This window comes from Cyprinodon tularosa, unplaced genomic scaffold, assembly GCF_016077235.1.
Source record: "Cyprinodon tularosa strain WSP-4 unplaced genomic scaffold, ASM1607723v1 ctg36, whole genome shotgun sequence".
NCBI classification, from domain to species: Eukaryota; Metazoa; Chordata; class Actinopteri; order Cyprinodontiformes; family Cyprinodontidae; genus Cyprinodon; species Cyprinodon tularosa.
In genome coordinates, this window is record NW_024039074.1 from 1,573,031 (window position 1) to 1,598,369 (window position 25,339).

At 38.0% G+C, this 25,339-nt stretch overlaps 1 protein-coding gene across 1 annotated transcript in view; it reads left to right on the forward strand.

The window, feature by feature from the left end:
* Positions 1-2,808: 2,808 nt before the first annotated feature.
* grk6 (G protein-coupled receptor kinase 6) overlaps positions 2,809-25,339 on the forward strand; it is a 66,385-nt gene continuing 43,854 nt past the window's right edge. The window contains exons 1-2 of the mRNA XM_038295814.1: positions 2,809-3,009; positions 24,812-24,907. Of these exons, the coding sequence (XP_038151742.1) occupies positions 2,958-3,009; positions 24,812-24,907 (148 nt within the window). The 5' untranslated portion in view covers positions 2,809-2,957. The remainder of the gene's footprint in view (positions 3,010-24,811; positions 24,908-25,339) is intronic.

Genomic DNA, 25,339 nt, shown 5'->3' on the forward strand with positions numbered 1-25,339 from the left:
CTGTGATACTCTTGGGGTCCTGAAACCCACTTTGGGAACCCCTGCACTTGGCCACTAACTGTTAGGTTCCTATGAGCTTCCCATCAACTACCAAGTGTCATTTTGCACCTTCAACACACATGAGATGCCTAATGCTAAATTGGTTAAGTAAGATAGGGTTAAAGGACTTCGGCTTTGGACACTTTGACCAATAACACCAAGGCTTCTGAATAGACCAGGTTCAAGGTGAGGTGTAGCATCTTGGACCAGATGATGCTACAGCAGGTTGATTGATAGAAAACTGCAGAAATGATCAAGTGAGAAACTTCATCATAATGAGTGAGCCAAGAGCTGGTGCTCCACACCAAATGGGGCCAGTTATGGGGCCAGTTGAGGTGGTTTGGGAATCTGATCAGGGTGTTTCGGAGTCTCTCTTTTGATATTTTTTTCTGAAAACATTATACTGGGAGGGACCTGCGGGCAGATCCAGAACACACAGGAGGGTCTTCGTGTCCCTTCTGGCCTGGGAGTGTTTTCTAAACACTCAAAAGAAACTGGAGAACGTTGCTGAGTAGAGAGGACTGAGTTTTTCTCCTGTCCCTGGAACTTTGGCAACTGGAGTTTGTAAAAGATAAAGAGAAGATAAATTAGATAGAGATCTCTCTCATCAAAGACTGATTAAATTAATGAATGTGTTATGATAATACGTTTTTATTCATATCTTGTTCTTCTAGGCTTGATGCCTATGTCTAAATGTCTAAAGAGGGTAAACCCAGTCCCAGATGATAACCATGAGTGCAGCCTCTAGGGTTGTCACGATACTAAACTTTTCAACTCGATGCCAATACTAAGGAAAACATTCGATACTCGATACCATTTTGGATACCACAAGGATAAAAACAAAGACTCCAAAATTCAACAGAAATATTTTAATTAATAAATAAAATACAATAAATAAACACAATAAAGGTTGTATGCCGTGCATAATATTAAGCAAGCTTGATAAAAAACTTATAAAATTCAAATTAAGTGTTCCTTCCTTGGCTATGCTTTGCACACATAACAATGACACTAGCCAAACTGGTTAAGAAACAAAAATAATTCTCAGCAGCTGCACCTCTTACAAAAAAAAAGTCTGAAACTGAAAAGAGCACAGAATTATTCAATCACACAGTGTTCTGAAAGTGCATTGTCCTCTATTCTGCACTTTAGATGAATGACTGCTTAGGTGCCACTGGTGACGGCACTGTATCGATACTTTTAAAAACGAGTATTGTATCCGGATACAACATTTCAGTATCGATACTTTTTTGAGTTTCGATACTTTTGACAACCCTAGCAGCCTCACACTCAGACCTAAGGTCAATTTAAAGAGATGACTTTATTTTATTTGCTAATCATTTCGTTATGCAGCCCACTAATAAGGTGTTATAAAAAAAAAATCATTCTTTGTCTGACTGATGTAAATACTGAAAGTTCAGTGCTTTGCTTTTAATTACAGTTTGAAGAAAATTATGAGAGGTTCTAGACAGGGCCCAAAAGTGGTCAGTGCCCCTGCAGAGCTAGTCCCCAGTCCCTTTTATGGCCCCTATACCACAGACATAATACGAAGTATGGTAAATAGCGGTAGAGAGAAGGCAGCAACTGGCCGTGTCTGCGCCTGAGAGAGGACCAAGAAATAGTGCTTTTAAGGCACATTAAAGCAGCTTTTTCAGTAGCCACCTTAAAACCTCTCAATCCTGTCTCCTTGACTTTGATGGATGTGTGACAGGTTAAATTAATTCATAGTCTGATTCAGGGGAGGGACATTAATTGATTTCTTAAATGATAAAATAATCTTCACTTAAAGATTAAAGTCAGAATTCTCAGAAAAAAAGTCAGAATTCTGAGATTAGAATCAGAATTCTGAGAAAAAAGTCAGAATTCTGAGAAAAAGTCAGAATTCTGAGAAAAAGTCAGAATTCTGAGAAAAAAGTCAGAATTCTGAGAAAAAAGTCAGAATTCTGAGATTAAAGTCCGAATTCTAAGATTAAAGGCAGAATTCTGAGGAAAAAAAGTCAAAATTCTGCGAAAAAAAGGCAAAATTCTGAGATTAAAGGCAGAATTCTGAGGATAAAGTCAGAATTCTGAGAAAAAAAGTCAAAATTCTGATAAAATAGCAAGAATTCTAAGATTGAAGTCGGAATTCTGAGAAAAAAGTTCAGAATTCTGAGAAAAAAGTCAGAATTCTGCGAAAAAAAGGCAAAATTCTGAGATTAAAGGCAGAATTCTGAGGATAAAGTCAGAATTCTGAGAAAAAAGTTAACGTTTTTGCTTCTATAAATTTAAGTTAAATTTTATTTCAGTTTAGTGTGGGGAAAAAAAAAGTCAGAATTCTGAGTTTTTTCTCAGAATTCTGACTTTAATCTCAATTTTGAGTTTTTCTCAGAATTCTGACTTTAATCTCAGAATTCTGACATTTTTGTTTATTCCGTCAGAATTCTGAAATTAAAGTCAGAATTCTGACTTTTTTCCCATACTAAGCTGAAATAAAATTTAAAAGTTAACTTTTTCCTTTTTTTTTCAGTGGCCCTAATCTTCTTCCGTATCTTCCGTACTTCACCCTCCATACACCACCGTAAATGTGGTCTTGAACCGTCCCTGAACTAAAGAAGAATTGTAAACAAGCTGGTTACAGAGTGGGTGGTCTGTCGTTACAGACAGAAATAGAGAACAGAGTGAGCGGTCTGTAGTTTCCCTCTTCTCTGACAGCAGGGCGGAGTGTATGCATGAGTGAGAGCAGGAGGAGGAAGAGGAGGAGGAGGAAGAGGAGAGGAGGGGCGCCTCGCGGGGTCTGTGAGCAGCGCAGAGTTTCGGGTTTACCTCGCTGACTGGGCGGTGGGTGTGGACGGTGGACGGTGTTCAGGAACTGAACCTTACCGGGAGGAGGGGGGGGGGCCGGCGGATCACCAGGAGCTGGAAACCGGCAAAGCATCGACATGGAGCTGGAGAACATCGTCGCCAACACCGTGCTGCTCAAAGCAAGAGAAGGTAAGGATGGAGGTGGCTGGGGTGACAGCTCTGCTGTGTGGAGGTATACAGCACCTGGGATGCCCCACACAGCAGTTCAAGCACTTCCTCATCGTCAAAGCTGGGCTTGATATAAAGAGGATGTGTTGCATTTACTGACCGATAAACTCTTTAAGAGCAGTGCGTCCTGTTGCGCGCAGGAAACTGTCAATAACGCAGTATTATGGTGAACTGAGCACTGAAGCAATAAGCAGTCCGGAAGGCGCTGCAGCTGTGAACCGTGTCTGCAGAGGCGCATTTTTTCCTTTCCTCTCGCTGCAGCATCGTCCTGTAGTTTGTGAAACAGGATGTTGAGGCAGAGCAGCTGTTGCGCTGCGACTTTTCTCTCTTATTTGGTTTGAATGAAAAGGGCTCCTTTGCATATACAGCCCCAAAGAATTAGACCAAAGTATTTTAAGTTAAGGAACAGAGTTAAAAATAGTTTAACTCACCTATAACAGCCCATGGATTCATAACAGACACCCTGACTTATTTCAACAAATAAAAAAGAAATCTATAAAAAGAAAAAAAACTTTCTTTTACACAAGAACAATACAATTTTTTCATGCACAAATGTTTTATAAAATCATGTGGAAGATGAAATGACTGATGAAGCTGGCTGTTCATTGGCTGGTGCGGTCACTGATGCCACAGTGGGTTATTGTTTCTGACTTCAGGTAACGCTTTTCACACTGTTAAATTGCATTGATGGAGAGCTGAGTGAAAGGAAAGATGTTCATCAGGAAATATCAATGAAGACATTTGCAAGTTTTAGACTGTGGCTGAAGGCTCTGTCATGGAAATACAACAGCAGAGATTTCTATCCCGGGCAAAGGAGAAAACCACTGACCGTTGCTCAGAGGTTCAAGTGTGCATTTTTCAGGTCTCTGGGCCTTAAACGTCAGACTTTTTCCTTCTACTTGACTTTCCCTCAATGTGCACAAATCTCGGTCCCTGTGACCTCTGACCTTCTTTAAGTATCTCTGAGTTTCATACAAACTCTTGAGTGCACCGCAGAGCCTGCAGATGTGTAGATAAGCCACTCTGCCTGCAGAATGAACAGCAGACTGAGACTTATGCTGTCAGAAAGATTAATATCAACTTTGTAATTAGCAGCTTTTTTTTTTTTAGAGCATTGCTCTAATCTAGGCTGGGATTAACATATATGTAAATATTGTCTTATGCAAAATCCTTCCTTCCTTCCTTCCTTCCTTCCTTCCTTCCTTCCTTCCTTCCTTCCTTCCTTCCTTCCTTCCTTCCTTCCTTCCTTCCTTCCTTCCTTCCTTCCTTCCTTCCTTCCTTCCTTCCTTCCTTCCTTCCTTCCTTCCTTCCTATTAAAATGCCATACTTTTTTCCTCCTATATGTCCCACTGATGGATGTCCACAAACAGCACATTTATGGTGACTTAAAATGCTGAACTGAGACATTTTGTGATTGACATGTCTAAGTGTCTCCAAAGAGTGCAGAGCTGACAACATCATCTTATCTTTTATAATCTACTTTTTTTGATTTATTGATGATTTCTGGTACATTTTTATTTTTTGCTTTCCAAACATCCAGCATATCAGATACCTCATTTATCATCTTAAGCAGGAGATATTTCTGATTGGCGGGTGTCATTTCGTTGAAGACTTTCCCTTTTTAACATCCTTTAACGCCAAAATAAAAGTAAAACTGCATCTCTAAAATTTCCAAGCATGTCCTGCTGGAGACACTGGCAAACCAGTTGAATCGTCCAGGAGAGATAGATAAACGCAGAAGTGGGCCAGGCTACTTTCTAAAAAAAGAGAAAGGAAGAACATTCAAAAAATAAATGGAGACAAGTTTAGTGTGATTGATAGCTTCACGTTGCCAGGTGTACTCTCTACAGAAAAAGGGAATTACAAAATTTAACAGCTTTGCTAAAGACTTTTGTCAGGAATTATGCTGGTTAATTCATAAGCAGAGGGGCACCTTCTATTGTAAAGAAAACACATGGAAGGTGATGGCTGAAAGTGTACCTTTTAATGCATATTCACCCCCAACTGCATTTTCACAGTGACATTTGTAAAGGTGCAGTAGAAAGGATTGATCTCTCTTTGTAAGTCTCATCTATTTCACCTTTAAATAGATTTCTACTGACAATTGGAACCTGCAAAGCAACATTAGTTAGTATCATCTCATAGTCGGGTATGGACTCTGTTACTCCTCTTCTTCGATATAACACTGATTTTAACCAACAGTTTAAATCAAATAAATGTGGTGTTTGGACGTTTTTATATATTAAATATTGTAGGACACATATTAAGGAAGAAACAGGAAAAAAAACAACACTAAATGCAAATGAAATGCAAATGCTGCCTTTTAGGATTCCGTCCTCTCATTGGACACAAACATGAATGATTGTGGTTTGATCTGTTTTAATAATGATTTCTTCAATTTGCTGCTGAAGACATTTACACACTTCTGGGTTAATGGGCTTTTTTTTCATTTCTAAAGAGTGGCTGCTTATGCTGTTGGATAATATGGAAACCATACAGGAAGTACAGTAACAGGAAGAAAGTCGATGCTAAGCTTTCAGTCTTTAAAGCAGCAGTTTGCAAATGTGGGAATGGGTCTCGTGAGACATGAGAAAAAAGGAATCGGGTTCAGAGGGCTGTTAGAGCACGCAAACATGGCCATGAAAACCAAAGGCAAAAACTGTTTGTGTCATTTTAATGAGCTTAAAGTTAGAGTTGGTTTATGCTGTTCTTTAAAACCCTGATATATCTCTATTTAGAAATTATTAATGGGAGATCTGAAAACTACCCAGTAGGGTAGAAATAACAAACAACTACTTTAGTAATTGATTAATTGCAACAATAAACAATAGAGTAATAAAGATATCATAACCAAAAACTCAACTAATAGATTGCTCACTTAATTACCTTAGCCTATTTTATAAGTAATAGGAATACACTGAAACAAAAACTAATTATTTATTTTCTTTTCTCATGAAAAAAAAATAAATAGGACTAATCTGCAGCTAAAACGTTCCATAAATATATTAAAAAAGCTTGACCCTTTCTGATGGATTAAACTTTAATATTATTTCATAAACAAAGTGCATAAAGTTTCACTTGAATATTGTATTCAGATTTGTTTTTTTTGTTTTTTGTTTTTTACATCAAAAAGCATTGTTTTTTTCTAAATAAAACACTTCTCGATTGCTTAAATCACACCCATACATAACACTTATCTTGTTTTTGGTGAAAAAATTGACATAAAGGCATTACACTTCTATTAAAAAGAAAACTGCTGATTTATTCAGACTTAAAGGCACAATGTGTAATAATTACAGGAATTTATTTATGCATTGTATTATGTATAATAATATATTGTGATAATAAGTGTGATATTATCATATAAGAACTTAAAGTCTCAGTCTTTTTGTTTGTGTTGCCTTAGAAATTGCTATTCTCCATTTGTGGAGGCCAACCTTTGATCTCTGTTCACTGGAGTGCTGATAGCCCATTGGTAGTACAGGGTGGAGTGAATCCACCGGCCGCCATATTGGTACTCCCTAGTTCCCACAACTGCTTGTTTTTGCATCCAAATGCTACACACAAAGGCATTTTTATGGTGCGTCTCCATGGGAGTGTGGAGTACCAATATGGTTATTAGGGATGCACGATATATACCGGTACCCTACCGATATCGGCCTGTATCGGCCTTAAAACTGAATATCGGACATCGGCCACCCCACCGATATTTAACCCCATATTTGATCAGCTTCTGAGTTTCTAAAGTCTTAAAAAAAAAAAAAATACTACTCTTCTTCTTCCTCAAAAACTTATTTTTTACAGACTTAAAAACTTCTAAAGATGAGGGAAAAAATATTGATACATTAAAATATCACAATAGCTTTATTTGCTGATATATTGCCATTTAAAAACACCATATCAATCTCTTTTACTAATGAAATATTGCTATATGTCATCGTTATGCTACGAAATCCCCCGAAAATTCACGAAATCTTGCCATATTTTTATATGTTGATATATTGACGCGGTATCCATCTATTTTACTAACAAAATCTCACAAGAATTTGCAAAATATCACGAGAGTTTGCAACAGAACGATGAAATTTCACGAGATTTTAAAAGTAAAATAGATCGATACCGCGTTTCTAAAAATCGATTTGATATCAGCATATGAAAATATATTTGAGTATATTATTTTTCAAAGTGTCAGAAATGGATAACAAAACTGCTATTTTCAATGACTACTTATTTTTGTCCAGCTTTGACATCGGTATCGGTTATCGGCTACATGAGTTTTAAAATATCGGCATATCGGATATCGACCAAAATCCCAATATCGTGCATCCCTAATGGTTATCCCACAGTTCTCCCTGTATTTTCCCTGTTGCAAGAATTTGCTTGCGGAGGATGTGTCAATACCTGATTTGGCTCTAGATGTTCATTGAGTTTGCTGAAAACTGATGGATATGAAAGCATCTTTGCTGCAGCTGAACTTTTCACCTTAAAGTCTGATAATCCGTGCAACAGTTCTTTCAGTTGCAGCACTATAGGAACTGCATTCGATGCCATTTTAAAGAAACGAAACAGTGGACACTTTTCTTTAGAGGTAACCGTTGCCAACTCAGAAAGAGTTGTTTATGGAATTTTGGCAAACAGTCGTTTTTGTTAGAAGCCAATATTTCTCTAACAGAATAACATTTTCAAATTGAAGATTTCGCCTGTTTATAGTTTTGTTTCTGTGTAGTTTTAGGCATTTCCCAACATGCTTTTTCGGTATGTGAGAGTCATTTGGCAGAGTAACAATCGTGTATCAATTCCAACTTATCTTTTCAGAACTTTAATAGGTTGCTTACATGCAGTTTTTTAAATATCTCCATATAAAAACACATTGGCGTCAGGTTGTTCTGCAGTAGATGTTGGTCCTTTCAATCCATCTGTTTGTACCTTTGCTGTCTCTGCATTCAGCTTTGCAGGTATGGAATGAAAAACAGATTTGCACAGACTATAGATCAATTCACAATGGGAACAGAGTCTAAGGAAAGCCAGGAGGGTCAAAAACCATGACTTTGGCAATAATCTGTCATAATCCATCATTTGAAGAGGCAGGTTATCTATAGAAAAATGGCATAGATTTTATCTTAAAATGTAACAAGAATACCCGACTAACAAGGTAAGATAGTCCGAATGCAAGGTTTCAAGGTAAAAGAAGGGAAGGAGTAAGTGAGAATTTCAATTCAATTTCATTTCAGTGTATTTATATAGCGCCAATTCACAACACATGCCATCTCAAGGCACTTTACAGTTCACCAGATCATACAGTCAGATTGATTAAAAGTTTTTTATCTAAGGAAACCAGTTGATTGCATAGATTAATTTACTCAAAGGCAATCCCTCACACTAAGCATGCTTGTAGCGACAGTGGAGAGGAAAAACTCCCTTTTAACAGGAAGAAACCTCCAGTAGCACCAGACTCAATGTGAGCGGCCATCTGCAGAGGCCGACAGGGGTTCAAGGAGACAGAAGCAGAGATAAAAAAAGAAGCAGAGATAACAGAGGCAACTGTAAACCAGCTCAACATGCGGTCCCATCCAGGAAACACACAGCCAGGCAGACGAGCTGCGAGCCGGCTCCCATGTCTGAGGTTAAGTACAGCACATCCAGCCAGTCACAGTCAGAAAAACAGGACCACACTGGAAAAACAGGCCGATCTCGAGCATCTATAAACAAGGGTATCGATGGCAGCAGCACAGCTGATATTTCTCTCGAGGATGGAGTCACGGCCATCGCAGAGAAATTGGCAATATCAAAGTACAAACCTGGAATTAAAAGCTGATCCTGAGCCACCCCAAATCTGTGGTGTTTAGCTATCCTTAAAGGTTTTCAGAACCTTCTTATGTAGCATGTACTATCTACCGTTTACAGATTGGGCAACTTCTCGTTTACTTCTTTAGCATAATTAACGATGTTACACTTTATTTATTGTGAAAAGCAGCTGCATTTTGCCATATCTGCATTAAATTCTATTTATTTTGGTAAAGCTCTTGCAAGAATAAACATTTGGAGGAAGTGTTTTTAGAGGACGTGGCAGGCCTCAGACTTCATCAGAAGGAAAGTTATTATTAGGCACGATAAACACAGTTCATTTTTGTTCCGCTCAAAAAAGATACAGACTGGCTAAAAGTGTTAAACTTTCTAGTGTCTAGCGTCGCTGCTGACCACATCCTCTGAGATTGATTTCATTAAAGCTACTTACTGCTGACGTTTTATAGAAAATCTGTCACGTTGAACTGAGACCACACACACACACATACAAAGGAAACCTTTGCTGCGACTGCTAACAGGAAGACACATGAAGCCACAACTGAAAACATCAACGCCTGTTGGGCTTGTATCATGCTCCATAATTTCTGGTTACTCACATTTCTTCTATCTGTGCCATTAGGCTGTGAACCCTTTCATTGTTAGAGCAAGGAAACACTCTGAAGCCTTTTTTTTTTTTTTTTTTTTTTTTAGAAAATTGTTATACATGCCTGACTGTTTAAAAAAAATCCTTAAGTATTAGAGTTTTTGTTTAAAAAAAGTCTGCTATCACATGAACTAACCTACAGCCACATTTCGGAAATAGGCTATCACTGTACCTACAGTTCTTCGCATTTTACTCTACTTATTGAAATATGAATTTCCTTACCTTCAGGATAAGATGTAAAAAAATCTAAACAATATCAACATTTTGTTAAAGGAAGTTAAAGAATTTAAATTCTTTTAAGATGGTGTAAATTTAGGGTTGAATGGTTCTTTTACCTTTATGAGTTGGTACTATTATGACGGAGTATTAGGGCCAGACTAGGAGAAAAAAAAAAGCTAAATAAATAATTTGAAAAAAGTTGTAAGGTTATGACTTTATTCTCAGAAAATTACCAGGATAAACCCTTATTATTGCAAAATTGAAGTAGTAATATCACAATTTTATTCTCGTAAAATTACCAGCAAAAAACAAACTGAAGAACTTCCAGTTTTAGTCGATTTTGGCTCCCCCTATTGGACAAATGCTCTTGTTTTGCCTGAAGGAAGACAGCATTTCCCATGAGGACCAGTGCATAATGTGGTAAAATCCTGGTCTTCCAGTGGCTGTATAAAAGAAGAATAGCGATGAAGTAATAAATCGAATTGTGGCGAAACAATGTAATATCAAGATGGATAAAATAATAAATGTTTACATTTATTTTTGAACCATATTTCTGCACAGCTACTGCTGCCCTCAATCAAGTTTAGACAAGTTTAGAGCCTTGAAACATAAATATAATGCTGTGTTCGATGATTTCACAATAAAGTATAAATACCAGCAGGAAGGTGCCGCATTAGCTAAATATATCAACCTTGCACAATTTGCACAAATATACAGTCTCTAGAAAAATGTAGTTTATCGAATTCTGTCTTTATACCGAATTGGGAAAGAGACTTTATCCCTGAAGCAGTCTGAACATTTGTAGGTATTTTGTGAAAGATGAAAAGTTACTTAGTGTTGGTTTAAAGTAATAATATTATGAGAATAAACACGTAATGTTACAAGAATAAAATTCATGATGTAATAATCAGATTATTAGTCTTTTCAGAACAAACAATATCTGAACAGCACGTCCAAACTACCAAATAGCAATCTGAGCTCCATTTGTAAACATAATAGCCTAATAATTAGATGATAATGGACTAAAAGTTTTAATATTTTCTTACTTGTACAACCAGTATGAAAGTATAACTTCATAAGATTCTCAACAGTTCGCATTTCAATGCAGGGGATGGTAAGGTTGAGCTCTCATTAGATAATATTGACTTTATTCTTGTAATTCTATTACTTTATTCTCATAATATTACAGCTTGTCAAAAAATAAATTCTCTTTAGTCTGTCCCTAATACTCCGTTGTACAATTTTAATTAAATAACATTGCTAAAAAAAATCCACAAGGTGCAGCGCTGTGTTTTAAGGAAGCAGGAGGACTTAGCACCCTGGTCATACAAAGGAAGTAGACAAATCAACAGGAAGCACAAAAGTCGAGAAGATGCATTTCCACCTTAAAGTTCAAATAGAAAACACATACTTATAGTTTCTCATAAATGCATCACAAGTGAAAAAATGTCCAGCATTTTGTTGTTTATAGCAGAAATAATTCACTAAGATAGCAGAGGAAGCTAAATCCCTAGGATGCTGTGACGTCAGTTTAGTCAGGAAATAGTCATTTTACATAGTGAGTCAATATTTATTCACCTTTGTAATGGAGTTTGTACTTTTTAAAGCGGACAAATATGAAGCAGAGTCTTAGTGGTTTTAAGAGTATTTGCTGGTTTATTCACCGCTGCTAAATGTTCGCTGATCTTATGCAGAGCTGATGGAAGTTCATTATCTTTCAGAACATTTTCCAGATGCTGCTGTGTTTTAATTAGTTTAGACCAGAGTCTAACCTTTGGTTTGAAGATGGGATCACACGATTGGGATTGGTTCTGTGGTGGCTGGGTTCGGTTCGGTCGGCGGCGTGCTGGGGGTCAGTGTCGGAGCCCTGTGTGCGGTGCTGGCAGTTCTGGATAGCAGGCTGTGTTCCGCTGCTGTGCCTGGATGGGGAAAGCGGTCCCTCGGTAATCCGATCGCAGCGTGCGGTCTAAGCATCGGATCCTTTCTGCTTTCCGGGTGGGAAACATTGCCCGTCGAATCTGGTTTTTACCTGGTTCGGTTTATGGCTCCGGGCCGTTGGGGTTTGATCTGTGGGTCTCCGCCTGTGGTAACTGACTCTTATCCATCGCGGTTCGTGTTGTTCTGGTGCCCATACAATAATGATATGGAAATCCATCTGGAGCTGCGGCTATACTAAACTGTGCAACTAGCTAGGGTTCATTGTTTTATGAAATAAAATATTTCATTAAAATAATAAACGATGTTTGAATCAGCTTTATTGCCATCATGACCTTTATTGAAGCTATTGAACAGAGAAAAACAGTTGATTCTTCTTATATTGAATCCAACTGATGCTGTGAGAGCGGGATTGATGATAAAAGATGTGATCCGAACAGTTTGCTGCATCGGGTTGGACGCCACACATTGTCCAGTGGATGTTTGTCCGCCCTTCCGAGGACGCAGCCGCTGACTCATACTCAGCAGCAATCTCAACAACTGCACTAATTGGTATAAAACGACATTCCCACCGAGTGTTTAAAAGGGATAATCACTAGTTAGGTTGTTGAAAAACACGATGCAAAGACTACAACAAGCTGAAAAGCTCCCCAGCTTCTGGAATGACCTTGCAAGTGTGACAGATTAAGTTCATGAGCATAAAGATACATACACAGGTAGCTTCAGTATGGAGCCCTGTGAAATGTGCCCGTATGTTTGTGCTATACACTTAAGCTTTAAATCTGCTGCTGCGCTTCATTTACAATAGACTGGGATCAATTTATTTTATCTCTGCAAATGCAAGTAGACGTTCCATCAATGCTCCCTCTGACACACACCTGACACACAAAGCTAACTGCTGTCATTGTTTCTCCCTCGCCTCATCTGCCAGGACTGCATGGATTTCCGACTTGTTCCTTTCAGATATGACACCGATAACTTTGTGAGCGCAACTGTCAATCATCTCATGTCATTCTGAGATATTGTTGACATGTAGTGAGCATTTGATAAAATGATAAACTTCAGTCAAAAGTTTGCATGGAAGCATGGAAATGACCTGTTTTGTCTTTATGGGAGTCCCTTCCTAATACAGAAGTAACTGCAACAACTCTTTAAAAATATACTTTTTATTAATGTCTCACATTTGCAGACTGAATCATCTGTACGTCTCCTCGTTTGCTAGATGCAGCAACATTATCGTTATGCGTTTGTGCCATCTCACGTTTCCCAAAGATGACTAAAGCTGTCTGCCAGTTCTTGTAACTACTACTGACCAAACTATTGTGTTTGCCAATCTGCACGGGAAGCAGAAAGCTTCACTCTGGTTGTCTGAAATCAAATTGGTTGCTTCCGTCTACCAAAATTAAAACTTGATCATCTTCTGTCTCTTGGTAAAGCTGTATCTGAATTGACCTTGCCTGTTGATTTGTTTCTTCCTCAGCCTCTCCTCCTGCCTGACCTTTCACAAAACAATCAGTCAAATGAATAACCAATAAAAAATAAAAAAATAAAGCCATGGCTTTCACTTGCAACATATTAGTGGTTCGCTCCTAAACCTTTAAACAATGCCGATTTTGAGACAGATTAATCTGAGATCATTTATATATATCTTTATGGGAAATACTACTTTGCTTCTGCCTGGTGGGTGCGTAACATTTCAGATCGTAATGCTAAGCAAAAACAAGCTCAGATCATAAAAGAAGTCTATGAGGACTTATTTTAGCTCTACAAATAGTCATAATACAACCTGTGATGTTTGTAGAAAAGCAGTGAGAAGTAGTTGCAACACAACAGCATCATCAACCACAGCAGGTTTAACCACAACATAGAATATGCAGAATTGATGAGGAGCAGGACAGGAGGAGGAGAGCACGGGTGCTGCTGCTTCTAGACAGAAGGCAGGTAGAGTGCACAAGGTTCGTACACCTTTTCCAAAGTCAAAATCAAGCACTTTTCAAGCACTTTCAAGATCCATTTTATCTTTTTCCAGCACCTTACACCACCGTAAATTACATACTAATATATAGTCAAAATTATTACTCGGATGATCAAAGAAAATTACTCCTCTGACATGGCGTAGTAATATAACCAACCACAGGGTGTCGCAATTCAGTATTATCAGCCGTAGATCAATGCTGTTTTAAGGATCTCGACCTGGCAATGAATTAAAACTTTGTGTCTTTTTTTTGGGGTTTTTTTTGGAACGTAGTGTGACCAAAATAGTGCTGCGGGAAACACTGCAATACTAACATTACATTGTCACACCATACTCTCAGTCACTCAGTAACTTAGCCCGTGAATTCCTAGCCAGCAGTTACTAGCGTAAACAAATAGGCGCTAACGTTACATGTACTAGGCTACTTCAGTTGGCTTACTTTAAAAGTCTATGACTTACCCTTCATGTGACTCGACAGCACAGACTCGCCCATTGTGAAAAGCTGAACGTCTTCTTTGCATACTTTACAAGAGGCAACTCGTGGGGTTTGTCCCCGTTTAATCCATCATTTGTATTATTCATCTTCCAGCCAACGTTCATTGAAACAACAACCTCCCGGCATGGTGCAGTAGTGGTTTCATGGGGGCGGAGTCACACATGGAAATAGACTGGCAGATCGCAGTCGCACATAAGCGAGCAGGTTTCATTTTCTCCAACATTTTATTTCTCCATTTAATAAACAAACGATTCAGTTAGATAGGTATTTGTTGCGAAAGAAATAGTTACAATTTCAAGCTTTTTCAAGCATTTCATCCAAAATATAAGCACTTTTCAAACTTTGAAAACACAACGTCAAAATGCAAGCATTTTCAAGGATTTCCAGCACCCGTACGAACCCTGAGCAGTGTAACGGCACAAAGCACTGTTACACTGGGGGTTTCTCATATTCATAAAAGAGGGTATAAATTAACTTACAGAATAAATATATGCTTTCATCAAATACCTGCATTAAATCAGCTTTTTACATGAGCAGAAAAGCTCAGTTTAAGTAAGATTTCCTAACGAATGAATAATATTAAAGTTGATTATATTGATCATACAGAGGAAAAGTAATAAAAGCTTAAAAAATATACTAGATGGGTAAAAATAAAGGTTTATGAAATATATGCTTTGCTGTTTAATATCAGTCAGATAAGCTATTACTGTTCAATTAGTAGTTTAACACCTGTGTAATGACAATTTTATGCAATAATTATGGCATTTGTTTATTTCACCAAATATTTCAAAGGAATTTCCAGTTAGAGCCACACAGTATTATACAGCAGTGGTTTTCAGAAATGGGACTCACTTTTTCTGTTTTCAATGTTTCTGCTTCAGCAGAATATTAGATTCCTCCCCAGCAGCAATCAAGGGCTGCAGTAACCTGTAATCACTCTTTTTTTTAGTCAGGGAAACACCTCAACATTCAGGACAGGTGGGTCCTACGGAGGGAGATTAAAAACCACTGTTATAGAGTCTTATTTTGTACATTTAGCTAATATATTAGGTGCATTTGCAAAAGAAGTATTGTATCAATATTGCCAATTACGGACAATATTTTGCTCCGTATAGGATCATAAACAAAATTGGTGGTGATGAACAAATTTGGGAAGATGATTAAAGGGACAGCATCTGTTAATTTTCATATACAGCACTAAATTAAAGGAATCTAAAGAATTATGAAATTACTTATTTAGAATAGGGATTTTGCAGTCGGCATTCAAAATCTCATTCCAACAGTTATTTGAAAGAAAGTGATACAATTCAATTAGAAACAAGCAATTATCAAGGGGTCTTGAGAACATTTAGGGTAGCTTAAGCCGCCCTAAAATAGGCCTCGTTTCGGCCCTGAACTCCACATGAAAGTATCCTTAGCTGGCATTATTGCCTTATTAAAAAATTTAATAAGTCATACTCATTGTGTTATTGTTCTTGATTCAGACCCTTGCTGGGGTTGAATAAAATAGACCGCCATGTTGCCCCCTTTTGAGTTTTTTTTTTATGTGATGTGAAGGATCTTTTTAATGCATCACTTCCCTTAGATAAAACACTACAGAAACAAAATAAATGTAGCTGCTGACCACAGGATGTTTTTTTCTCCTATGGTTGAAGAAACTTTGTTTTTACATGGTGCCTGTTCATTTGAGGTGTAACTTGTTTTTGTTTGACGTTTAGCGCTATTGCTGGGAAAGGCGGGAAAATAAAGGGGCGGGAATCTCCATGGTAACACATGAAAAATGTTTGATTCTAATGCTACAGCAGCATGTTATTTGCTATATTATTCAACAAATAAGTTTGTTTAGATGCTTATTGGAGCCAACGGAGGGATGCAGATACATATTGGATTTTTCACATGTATTTTGTTATTGCTTGTCCTGTGTTAGTCTGGTTACTTGTAGATGTTAAAGTATTTCCCTTTGGTTGATTGTTTCCATTTATTTTTAATTACACGATAAGACAAAATGGAAAAATTTTACATATATATGAAATCTAGCTGGTAGATTTATATGATCATGGGCCTCATTTTATTATAGCAATACCTTTTCAATTAAACAGCAATGTTTTGTAACATTATGGGACTGTCATGAAACTATGTGTTGGCTACTATTCACCAAGATTTTTTTCATGAGGCATTAGCAATGAAAGAATACAAGGAGTTAGTTGTATAGCACCAACTCACAACAGTTGTTAAATACCTTTATAACATGAAAATATAGATACACAATCTGAAAATATAAATACACTTCATCCTTTGGAAACCGTGGAATGGAACACAATTGAACTGGACCTAGCCAGATATAACCGAGCTGTGCTAAATGTAGTACTAGTTCAACAGTAAGCTCGGCACAGTTCAGTTTTGGCTCAGTTCTCTGATAAAGAGAGCATGATCAGACCGTGTCGTCTCCTATTTAGGGTTGGGAATTGAAAATATTTTCACGATTCCGATTCCCTTTTCGATTCTATGAAACGATTTGATTCTTTATCGATTCTTTTTTCGATTCCAATTTGGGGGAAAAAGGAGAACAAACAGTTTGATTATCAGAATCAACTTTGTTTACTTAACTATTGCACAATCTTACAAACTCAACAAGATCAAGATGTCCACAGGAAATGTGAAACTGGAGTAACATCTGTGTTCAAATGAAAAATGAATACAAGAACAAACTTAATAACCAACAATGTCTAATAACAAATGATGGGATAATAACCTATTTTAAATAACAAAAAATACTAATTATAAAACAGTAGTAGCACTGCAAAAAATGTAAATCTAAATAAGTCATTTGTTCTTAAAATAAGTTCATTTTTTCTTGAATTGAGTAAGTAAGTGAGACATTTTGCCAATGCAACAAGACAATTTACATTTGAAATAAGAAAAAAACTATTGCATTGTCTTATTTCAAGTGCATATTATCTAATTATCTTATTTTAAATGTAAAAATACTCATTCCATTGGCAAACTATCTTATTTACCTGCTCAAATTAAGGGTAAATACACTTGATTTAAGATATTTTTACTTAATTTCAGATCGTTTTTGCAGTGAGGGAAAATTAACAATTCTTTTGCAGAAAGATGAGCATATCTGCTTTTTCTGGAAGGATACGGGATCTTTCAGCGCGTATGGTGTCTCCAGCCGTGGAAAATACCCTCTCAGATGGGGTGGAGGAAGCCTGCACACAGAGGTAATTTTCAGCCAGTCCAGATAGCAAGGGCAGCGTATCTTGCTTGTTCCAGCACCACATTTTGGCGCTATCCCTGCAGGGGATGGAGGGCAAGCTTTTACAGAGCTGGATTTCCTGATCTATCCTCTGGGCTAAGGAAAGACGGGGCTTTGATTCACAAAGTGACCGCAGCTCGTTGTCTTCCTCCTCGAATAGTTCTTCCAACTTGCGTAACTTGCGTAACTTGCGTAACTTACGTAAAAAACGTGACGTAAGTCGTGCTCCCCAGAGCCGGCGCTCTAGGCTCTGGTGCTGCGGGAATCGAAAAAAGAATCGTTCAGCGAGCTGCCAAACGATGCCATGGAATCGGAAAATACGGAACCGGTTCTTAACAGGAACCGGTTTTCGATTCCCATCCCTACTCCTATTACTAGTCAGCTGACTCATTTCGCGAGTTTTCCAACGAGTTCGGCTTTCCAATTCACAGATCTTTTATCTTGTTGACAAGTCAAACTTCTTAGACTTAGACTTAGACTTCTTTATTTGTCATTTTGTATGCACAGGGTGCATACAGAACGAAATTGCGTTACATACAGCTTATGAACGTTGCATTGATATTTCAAATGGCACGAGTTATAGAAAAATACAAAAAGTGCAGCAGTGGTCAAAGTGTGAACAGTGCAGAGGATAAGAGACAGTGTGCAAGTTGCAGTGGTTCAGTGCAAAATGGCATTTGTGCAAAAAATGCGTTATTGAAAAATACAATGAGATGAACAATTTAAAGGGCTAAAAGTTAAAAGTTCAGCAGCATTTGATGCCCGATAATGTGCAATAGGTGCAGAGTTCGGATTGTGGATCAAAGGTTCAACAGTCTGATGGCAGTGGGGAAGAAGCTGTTGCACAACCTGGTGGATCTGCAGCGGATGCTGCGGAACCTCTTTCCAGAGGGCAGCAGGGAGAACAGTCCATGGTGGGGGTGTGAGGGGTCTTTGATGATATTACGGGCTCGGGACACACAGCGCTGTGATGAAATGTCCTTAATGGAGGGAAGAGGAGCCCCAATGATTCCTTCCGCTGTCCTCACCACCCTCCTCACATTCTTCCAGTCAGAAGCTCTGCAGCCTCCACACCACAGAGAGAGACAGCTGGTCAGAACGCTCTCTATGGTGCTTCTGTAGAAGGTTGTGAGGATGGGCGGGGGCAGGCGGGCTCTCCTCATCCTCCGCAGAAAGTACAAGCGCTTCTGTGCCCTCTTCACTAGAGATGCGCTTCTGTGCCCTCTTCTCAGCTTATTATCAATAAATGGTATAAAAAGGTCGTGGTGCGACCTGTGATGACAGAGGCTCTCATTGAAATTTGGGTAGAGGACGTTATCAAGGCACATGAGTTCCTGAATGTTCTGCGTGCCGCCATTTTTGTTTGTGTGATTCCCGCCTTGAGAGCTGTAGTATCCTGGACCGCTGATAGGAGGTGAGGAACCGTGCTAATGTGATGTATAAATGGTCACAAGATCCAAGCTTTTTCTCAACTCGGCACGGATTGGTTCCAGAGGGGTAGTGTAAATGGGGCATTCATGCACTCTGCACTCATTTTATGCTCACATTGACTTAAAAGAAGAAATAAAAAGAGTAAGAGTTTGAACTTTAACTGTATTTTTGCAGTCAGAGGTGCAATTAGAAGAACAAACGAGAGCTGGAAGAGTTTGAAGTGATGGTTTTAGCCAAGTAGGACTCTATTGTCATCCACCACTGTCCATCGTGTTTTAGATACCTTCACATCATCACAGCCAGTGCTGCTGAAGCCTCTTCATCACCCACTCAGTAGGTCAAGTGTGTGGCAGCATGGGAATACCTCAAGTATGACTGGCAGTAGGCCCTCAGGTCCAGGGTTGAATACAAGCCTCAAGGTAAAGTTTTAAAGTTTGCATCAAGGCAGTGAACAAATCACGTTGCTGCACAAGGCTATCAAACCTTTCGTTTTCTGATTGTTGGGTCAGATCGTCCCTGTAGCTGATAACTGTTATGTCATACTGACCAGACAACTAGCACTGCCCCTAATTATTATTTTATTTAAACCTTTTCAAGGTCTGATTTAGTCTTCATATTTTCTGATAAGCTCACCGATGTTATTCTCCCTTCCCCCTCTATTTGTCTATATTTACATTCTCACTAATGCATATATAGCACGCTCCATTCATCAATCAGTTTATCTTGGACTCTGATATCATCTTCCGTTTCCTGGACATAAGCAACACATATCTTGTTAGCAGTGTATCTATGATAATAACAGATTTTAGCTCACAGAGCAGCTGCTTTGTTCTATTTAAATACAAAATCCTGGAACACGGCTGTTATTTTTCTTATCATCAGAGAAGTCTGTTTCTGGAACAAACACGCCTTAAAAGCTGCTGGAAAAAAGTAACTTTATGCTTTCAGTTAACATTTTAAACCGTGTTTATACACATGGTCATGTAGTGTTGGTCTAAAAACAGAATAGAGATAAGTAAGCATCCCAGAAATTGAATAAATACTTTTACCCTATTGTTCTTGTGTATCATTGTAGTTATTGCATAACAAATATCTCAGGACTTTTTGCTTAGCAGTTTGTCTTTAAGGTTGATTTTTAAAAAAACAAAGAATTTTTGCCCTTTTCTATAGTTCTGAGTAATCCTGTATTCTGGGAGTGTTTCACGTTCCAACAGAGCAGAATTATCAATTTCTTTCTTTAAATGATAATTTACAGAATATTTACATAATATTTATAAATGACAAATTTGAATTTTAAACTTTTTTGTTATCGGTAGATATGTTTAACCAAACGTGTGAAGACATTTTGCATATGTGTTGGGTAAATCTTCACAAAGGCGTCTACTAGTATGCTTTTGTAGTTCTTAGCAGAAATTTCACCATAAAAACTAGGGGTGTAAATCACACCCATCATGTCGATTCGATTCAGTATTGATTTCCTGACCCAATGATTCAATTATTTTCGATACTCAAGAATACACCACAATACGATACGATTAATTGGTTCTTTTTTTTTAACACCTTACAGGCTAGACAATGTTTCAAATTTGAAATAAATCAATTAAAGCTGTAATATCGTTATGCATTTTATTTTTAGAAACAACAGCAAATAACAGAAGTAGAAAAGTTGCACTCCACTTATTCCTATTAAAACCTCAATTACTGAAAAATAATACCCCTGCGTTATAGATTCTGAAAGCTCTTGCATCAAAAAATGCTGTACAAAATCAGTGCAATGAGAGCAATGCAATACCTCGGCTCAAGACGTCCCCGCCCCCTCCACAGATGCTCCTTTCCCAAATTGTAGCTGACCGCAGATAGGAGGTCGGCTTGTTTTGTTTTTATGACCGAAATTGCTGAAAACAACTCTTGAAGTTTGATCCGCTAAAAGAGCGAGGTGCGTGAGAACGCTGGGACCCTTTTTCCACCTGGATCTCCGCTCTTTTTGACCCTCATGTCCCTCCGTCGTTGGACTAAACTCGCCCCCACTTCCTCATCACCTCGGCCGTATCTAGACCCACAGCGTGTAGCACAGACCAAGCTTCAATATTGAGCAAAAATCAAAAATGTCTGTGTCAAGCTTACTGGAACAAACTGCTGTAAGAGTATAACCAGGAAGCGAGGTAGGAGGGCAAAATAGGTTTAGCACCACCGCAGGACGGGAGGGAGAATTACGCCCAGGAGCAAATGGATAAAAATAGACCGGAGGGGAAAAAAAAAAAAAACATGAATCGATTCTCTTGTAGACGTATCGATGCATCAGATCCTCGGCTGTTGGATCGATGCATCGATACAAAACGATTATTATTTACACCACTTATAAAAACCAGTAGAAACTGAGATGTTTATAGCAATACCAAATCCCAATAGATAAAACAGAAAAATGGAATCTGTACAGAACTGAATTGAATATGTGGATTGGAAAGTCATAATATCTGTGAAATATACTACTGCTGCATCTCTGCATATATGGCAGCTGGGTTTGTATCCTTGAGTGTACTTCTTGATTAAATCTAAAACGTGTTTTTAATCGAAAAGCTAATGTGGTATTTATCCCTCATAAAATGTTGTGAGGGCAAAGACGCTTGTATTAAATCAGCGTTGCATGTTTGCATGTTGATCTCTCCCAATTTCCGATGTTTTTTTAAATCAAAATATATCTTTCATAAGACTAGTGTGCAGCCCTGCAGTACTGTTCAGGATGTTGATTTGCATATAATTTCATATTTATCTTAAACAATTAACATATGCTGAGAAAATGGATGCATATTTGCATTTGATCTAGTAAGGAAAACATTAGATTTACGTTAGTAGTAATAACACAAAGTGAAAATAAAACTAGAAAAGCAATACGATGAAAAATTATGGTGGCTTCCTTTGAACTGCACTTAAACTTAATGAGCCTGCAGAGACTTGAAACTCTCTCACAACTGGAGTAGCATAGCAGGCATCGTGTCGGCTCATGTCTTGCTTTGTGGTAAGTGAACTTGCACCAGAAACGGCGTCACCGTTGATCGAGTCACAGACAGAACATCAATACAGAAAGAACAGGAACTTCCTCTGGCTTCTCTTGTTCCCACCATGTCTCAATCCATTCATTGCCCTGAGGACGACCATAGTTTAAACTCGTCACAAGCCTTAAACACACCGGAAGCCAGAAAGTAACACGTCTTGTGACCTAAAACAGTCTTTAACCAGAGGATAAAATACCTTTTTTTTATGTTTTAAGGATTAAAATATAAAAAAAAGCTATTAATTCACTAATTTATGAGGCAATTGATTTTTCAAAACATCAGTCCCTGTTTATAAAGAGGCAACATTAAGGAGAATTCACGGTCAAGATTTTGTAGTAAAAGGAGAGTACAAAGTCTGAATACAAAGTAGCCCCCATGGTGAATTTGAGAGTGTCCCAAAAAAGGGAGCCTCTAAAAGGAAACAAAGTAACCTCTTTCCTATAACATATCAGAAAATAGAAGAAATTTGAATATTGGCAGGAAAAATTCCAGCTGAATTTAAAAGATTGCATCCACTTCATTCAGTTAGCCCTATTAGAAGGTTGACACACTGCCAGTTGCCGTAGTGATTCCCACCTTTTGGGCAGACAGCCAAACAAGATAATTAAAAACCTCAAAGAAGCATTCACAATGTAGCAAATTGTACAAAAAAAGCTCCCTAAACTTTTTGATAGCTATGTGGCAGCATTTTTACATATCTGCAGTGTATAAAGTAGAGGATATAACAGTTTAATGTAATGCCTGTTATCTTAGATTCTCGTTGGGCGCTGTGCATTCTGTCGTGAATGAACAAAACCATTGAACCTGTGGCAGTGTATTCATCATTGAAAAACAGGCCAATTATGGTTGGTACTGACAGTAGCAGCCATAATAATATTTAATGCCACGTTTGGAACCTTGAGCTAAACTAGCAGTAGCTTCACTGTGGATATTGAGGAAAGTGAGGTTTATATGACAGTATATACACAGTATGCTAGGGTAACCTAACGTCCTCTTTTGCCCGTACATATCCACTTTTTACATTCTGTGCGGGGTATGCGGAGGGGGATTATAAATTCATGATAATGTCCGGTTTTCACCGTTTTTCATTGGACCATAATCATATGCTTAAATCCACGTGCCCCTTGCACAGAGTACTACGGTACTTTGTCGCGCAACGCAATTCTGGAGGGTCTGCCTTGTGGCACACACAGACAGGGAGCAGAGCAGCCGAAATGCCGAAAGTGCAGCTTCACAGATGAACTGCAAAAAAATTTTTGAGGCTGATTGCACCGTCTGAAAAGCTGGTACACATGTTTCAGTGTCTAATAAAGGTGCTAGAGATCTCAAAGCTCACATGGACTCTGAAAACATAAACAAAAACTGTGCAAGCTCCTCTGCAAAGCTGACTGGGTAGTTTATTAGACCTGGGAAAACAGAGAATCCTATAATGAGGTATCCTTCCATCCATTTTTAAAAACACGCTTATGCCAAGTGGCGTCGCGAGGGGTGCTGGTGCCTATCTCCAGCTGTCAACGGGCAAGAGGCGGGGTACACCCTCAACATCGCAGGGCAATGCAGAGACAAACAGCCATTCATGCACCCACTCACACCATAAGGGGACTTTTAGAGAAGCCAATTAACCTAACAGTCATGTTTTTGGACTGTGGGAGGAAGCTGGAGTACCCAGAGAGAACCCACACATGCTCAGGAAGAACATGCAAACTCCATGCAGAAAGACCCCAGGCTGGGAATTGAACTCAGAACTCTTGTTGCAAGGCAGCAGTGCTACCCACTGTGCCACTGAGCAGCAGCAGACCATTATTTAATTTTATTTATTTGTTTTACCATTTATGTATAATAAAGCATGTTCATAAACCTCTGAAAGTCCGTCTTGAGGCTGGGCAACGTGTCCTCCTTTTTGGTAATCAAAATATGGTGTTCCTACAGTATACAGTGGGTACCACCATCAAAGTGACAGAAGTTGACATGAGCGAGCAGAAACATGACCACATGAGAGCATGAGAGAGACTATGGGCGTGTGTATTTTTTGTGTATTAAGAACAACTGCTCCTATCTGGTCCATCTTTTTTATGTCAAGCAAATATTTTTTGTGTTATTTTTCCCTATTTCTAATAACATACATTTCTAAATTTTACTTTACATATTTTGTTAATGTATTTTTCTACCACCCTTTTTATGCAGTAAAAAATTCACATAATTTTTTTCTATAACGGTTTATAAACATCGTCTAGCCACCAAAAGTCACAGCAGGGGGTTCCTAAATAATGCACAGAGTTTAGTGCATATTTGGGGTTTTCTAAGACTGTGGCGAAAGTAGGAACATTTTTTGGAAGAAAGAGAACATTGTGGAAATGTTATGAAAAGTAAGAGATGTCCTTTAAAGGTCTCGCGTTTACAACACGAATGAGGCAAGTAATTTTTGGACGTCAGACGGTGTTGCTCAGGTTTTAGTCTCCAATATGTAGAAATCTTAAACTGTTATTTCATGTCAGATACATAAACAGAGTTAGAAAAATGTTGATGCAATGTTGCTCTTTTGTAACTTAACACCATAAAAAAGGTAAATAACGTATATATACATATATATATATACACATACATAAAATATATATATATACACATTCATAAAATATATATATATATACACATACATAAAATATATATATATACACATACATATATATATATATATATATATATATATATATATATATATATATATATATATATATATATATATATATATATATATATATACACGTACATAAAATATATATTAAAGGTTTAAATGTGATCCAATCATCACATTTAAACCTTTTATTCCTTCAAATGTAGCTCAGTGAGCAGTTGAGAGGCGAAACTGAAACTGTCTGTTTCCTCATCCTTTGTATGTCATGGTGTCCAGTTAAATATGCCCATTTTTCTGTTCTTATTTTCTCAGGAGGTGGCGGTAACAGAAAAGGAAAAAGCAAGAAATGGAAGCAGATGCTGCAGTTCCCCCACATCAGTTTGTGTGAGGAGCTGCGACAGACCACAGGTAAAGATCGCCTGGTCCCCCCATTTCACCTCAGTGCAGAGCTTTCATCACAGGAAGGTCTTTGTGGTCTCTCATGTGTCAGTTGAGTCGGAGGCCTCTGAAACCATTTTCATAGAGACCCGTTTGCCTTTCTGTTCCCTCTGGTTGTCAAACTGTGGTAACTTCATAGCGATTATTTAACTGTTGGACTTAAAGGGAGGATTCTTTTTCTTTTTTCATATGAAAAAGTGCTGTGTTCCCACTTTTTAACCGTGATATAAAAACTTCCTTAAAAATCCGCAATGTCAATAATATGTAAAAAATAAAGCTGTGGAGAGGTTTGATGCTGAATTTAGATTCTAAAAAAAACAAACAAGTTTATTAAGGTCTAACAGAGCTCCGTGCCATTGTTTACTTGAAAATGTAAAAAAATTGCAAATGCAAATAGCAAAT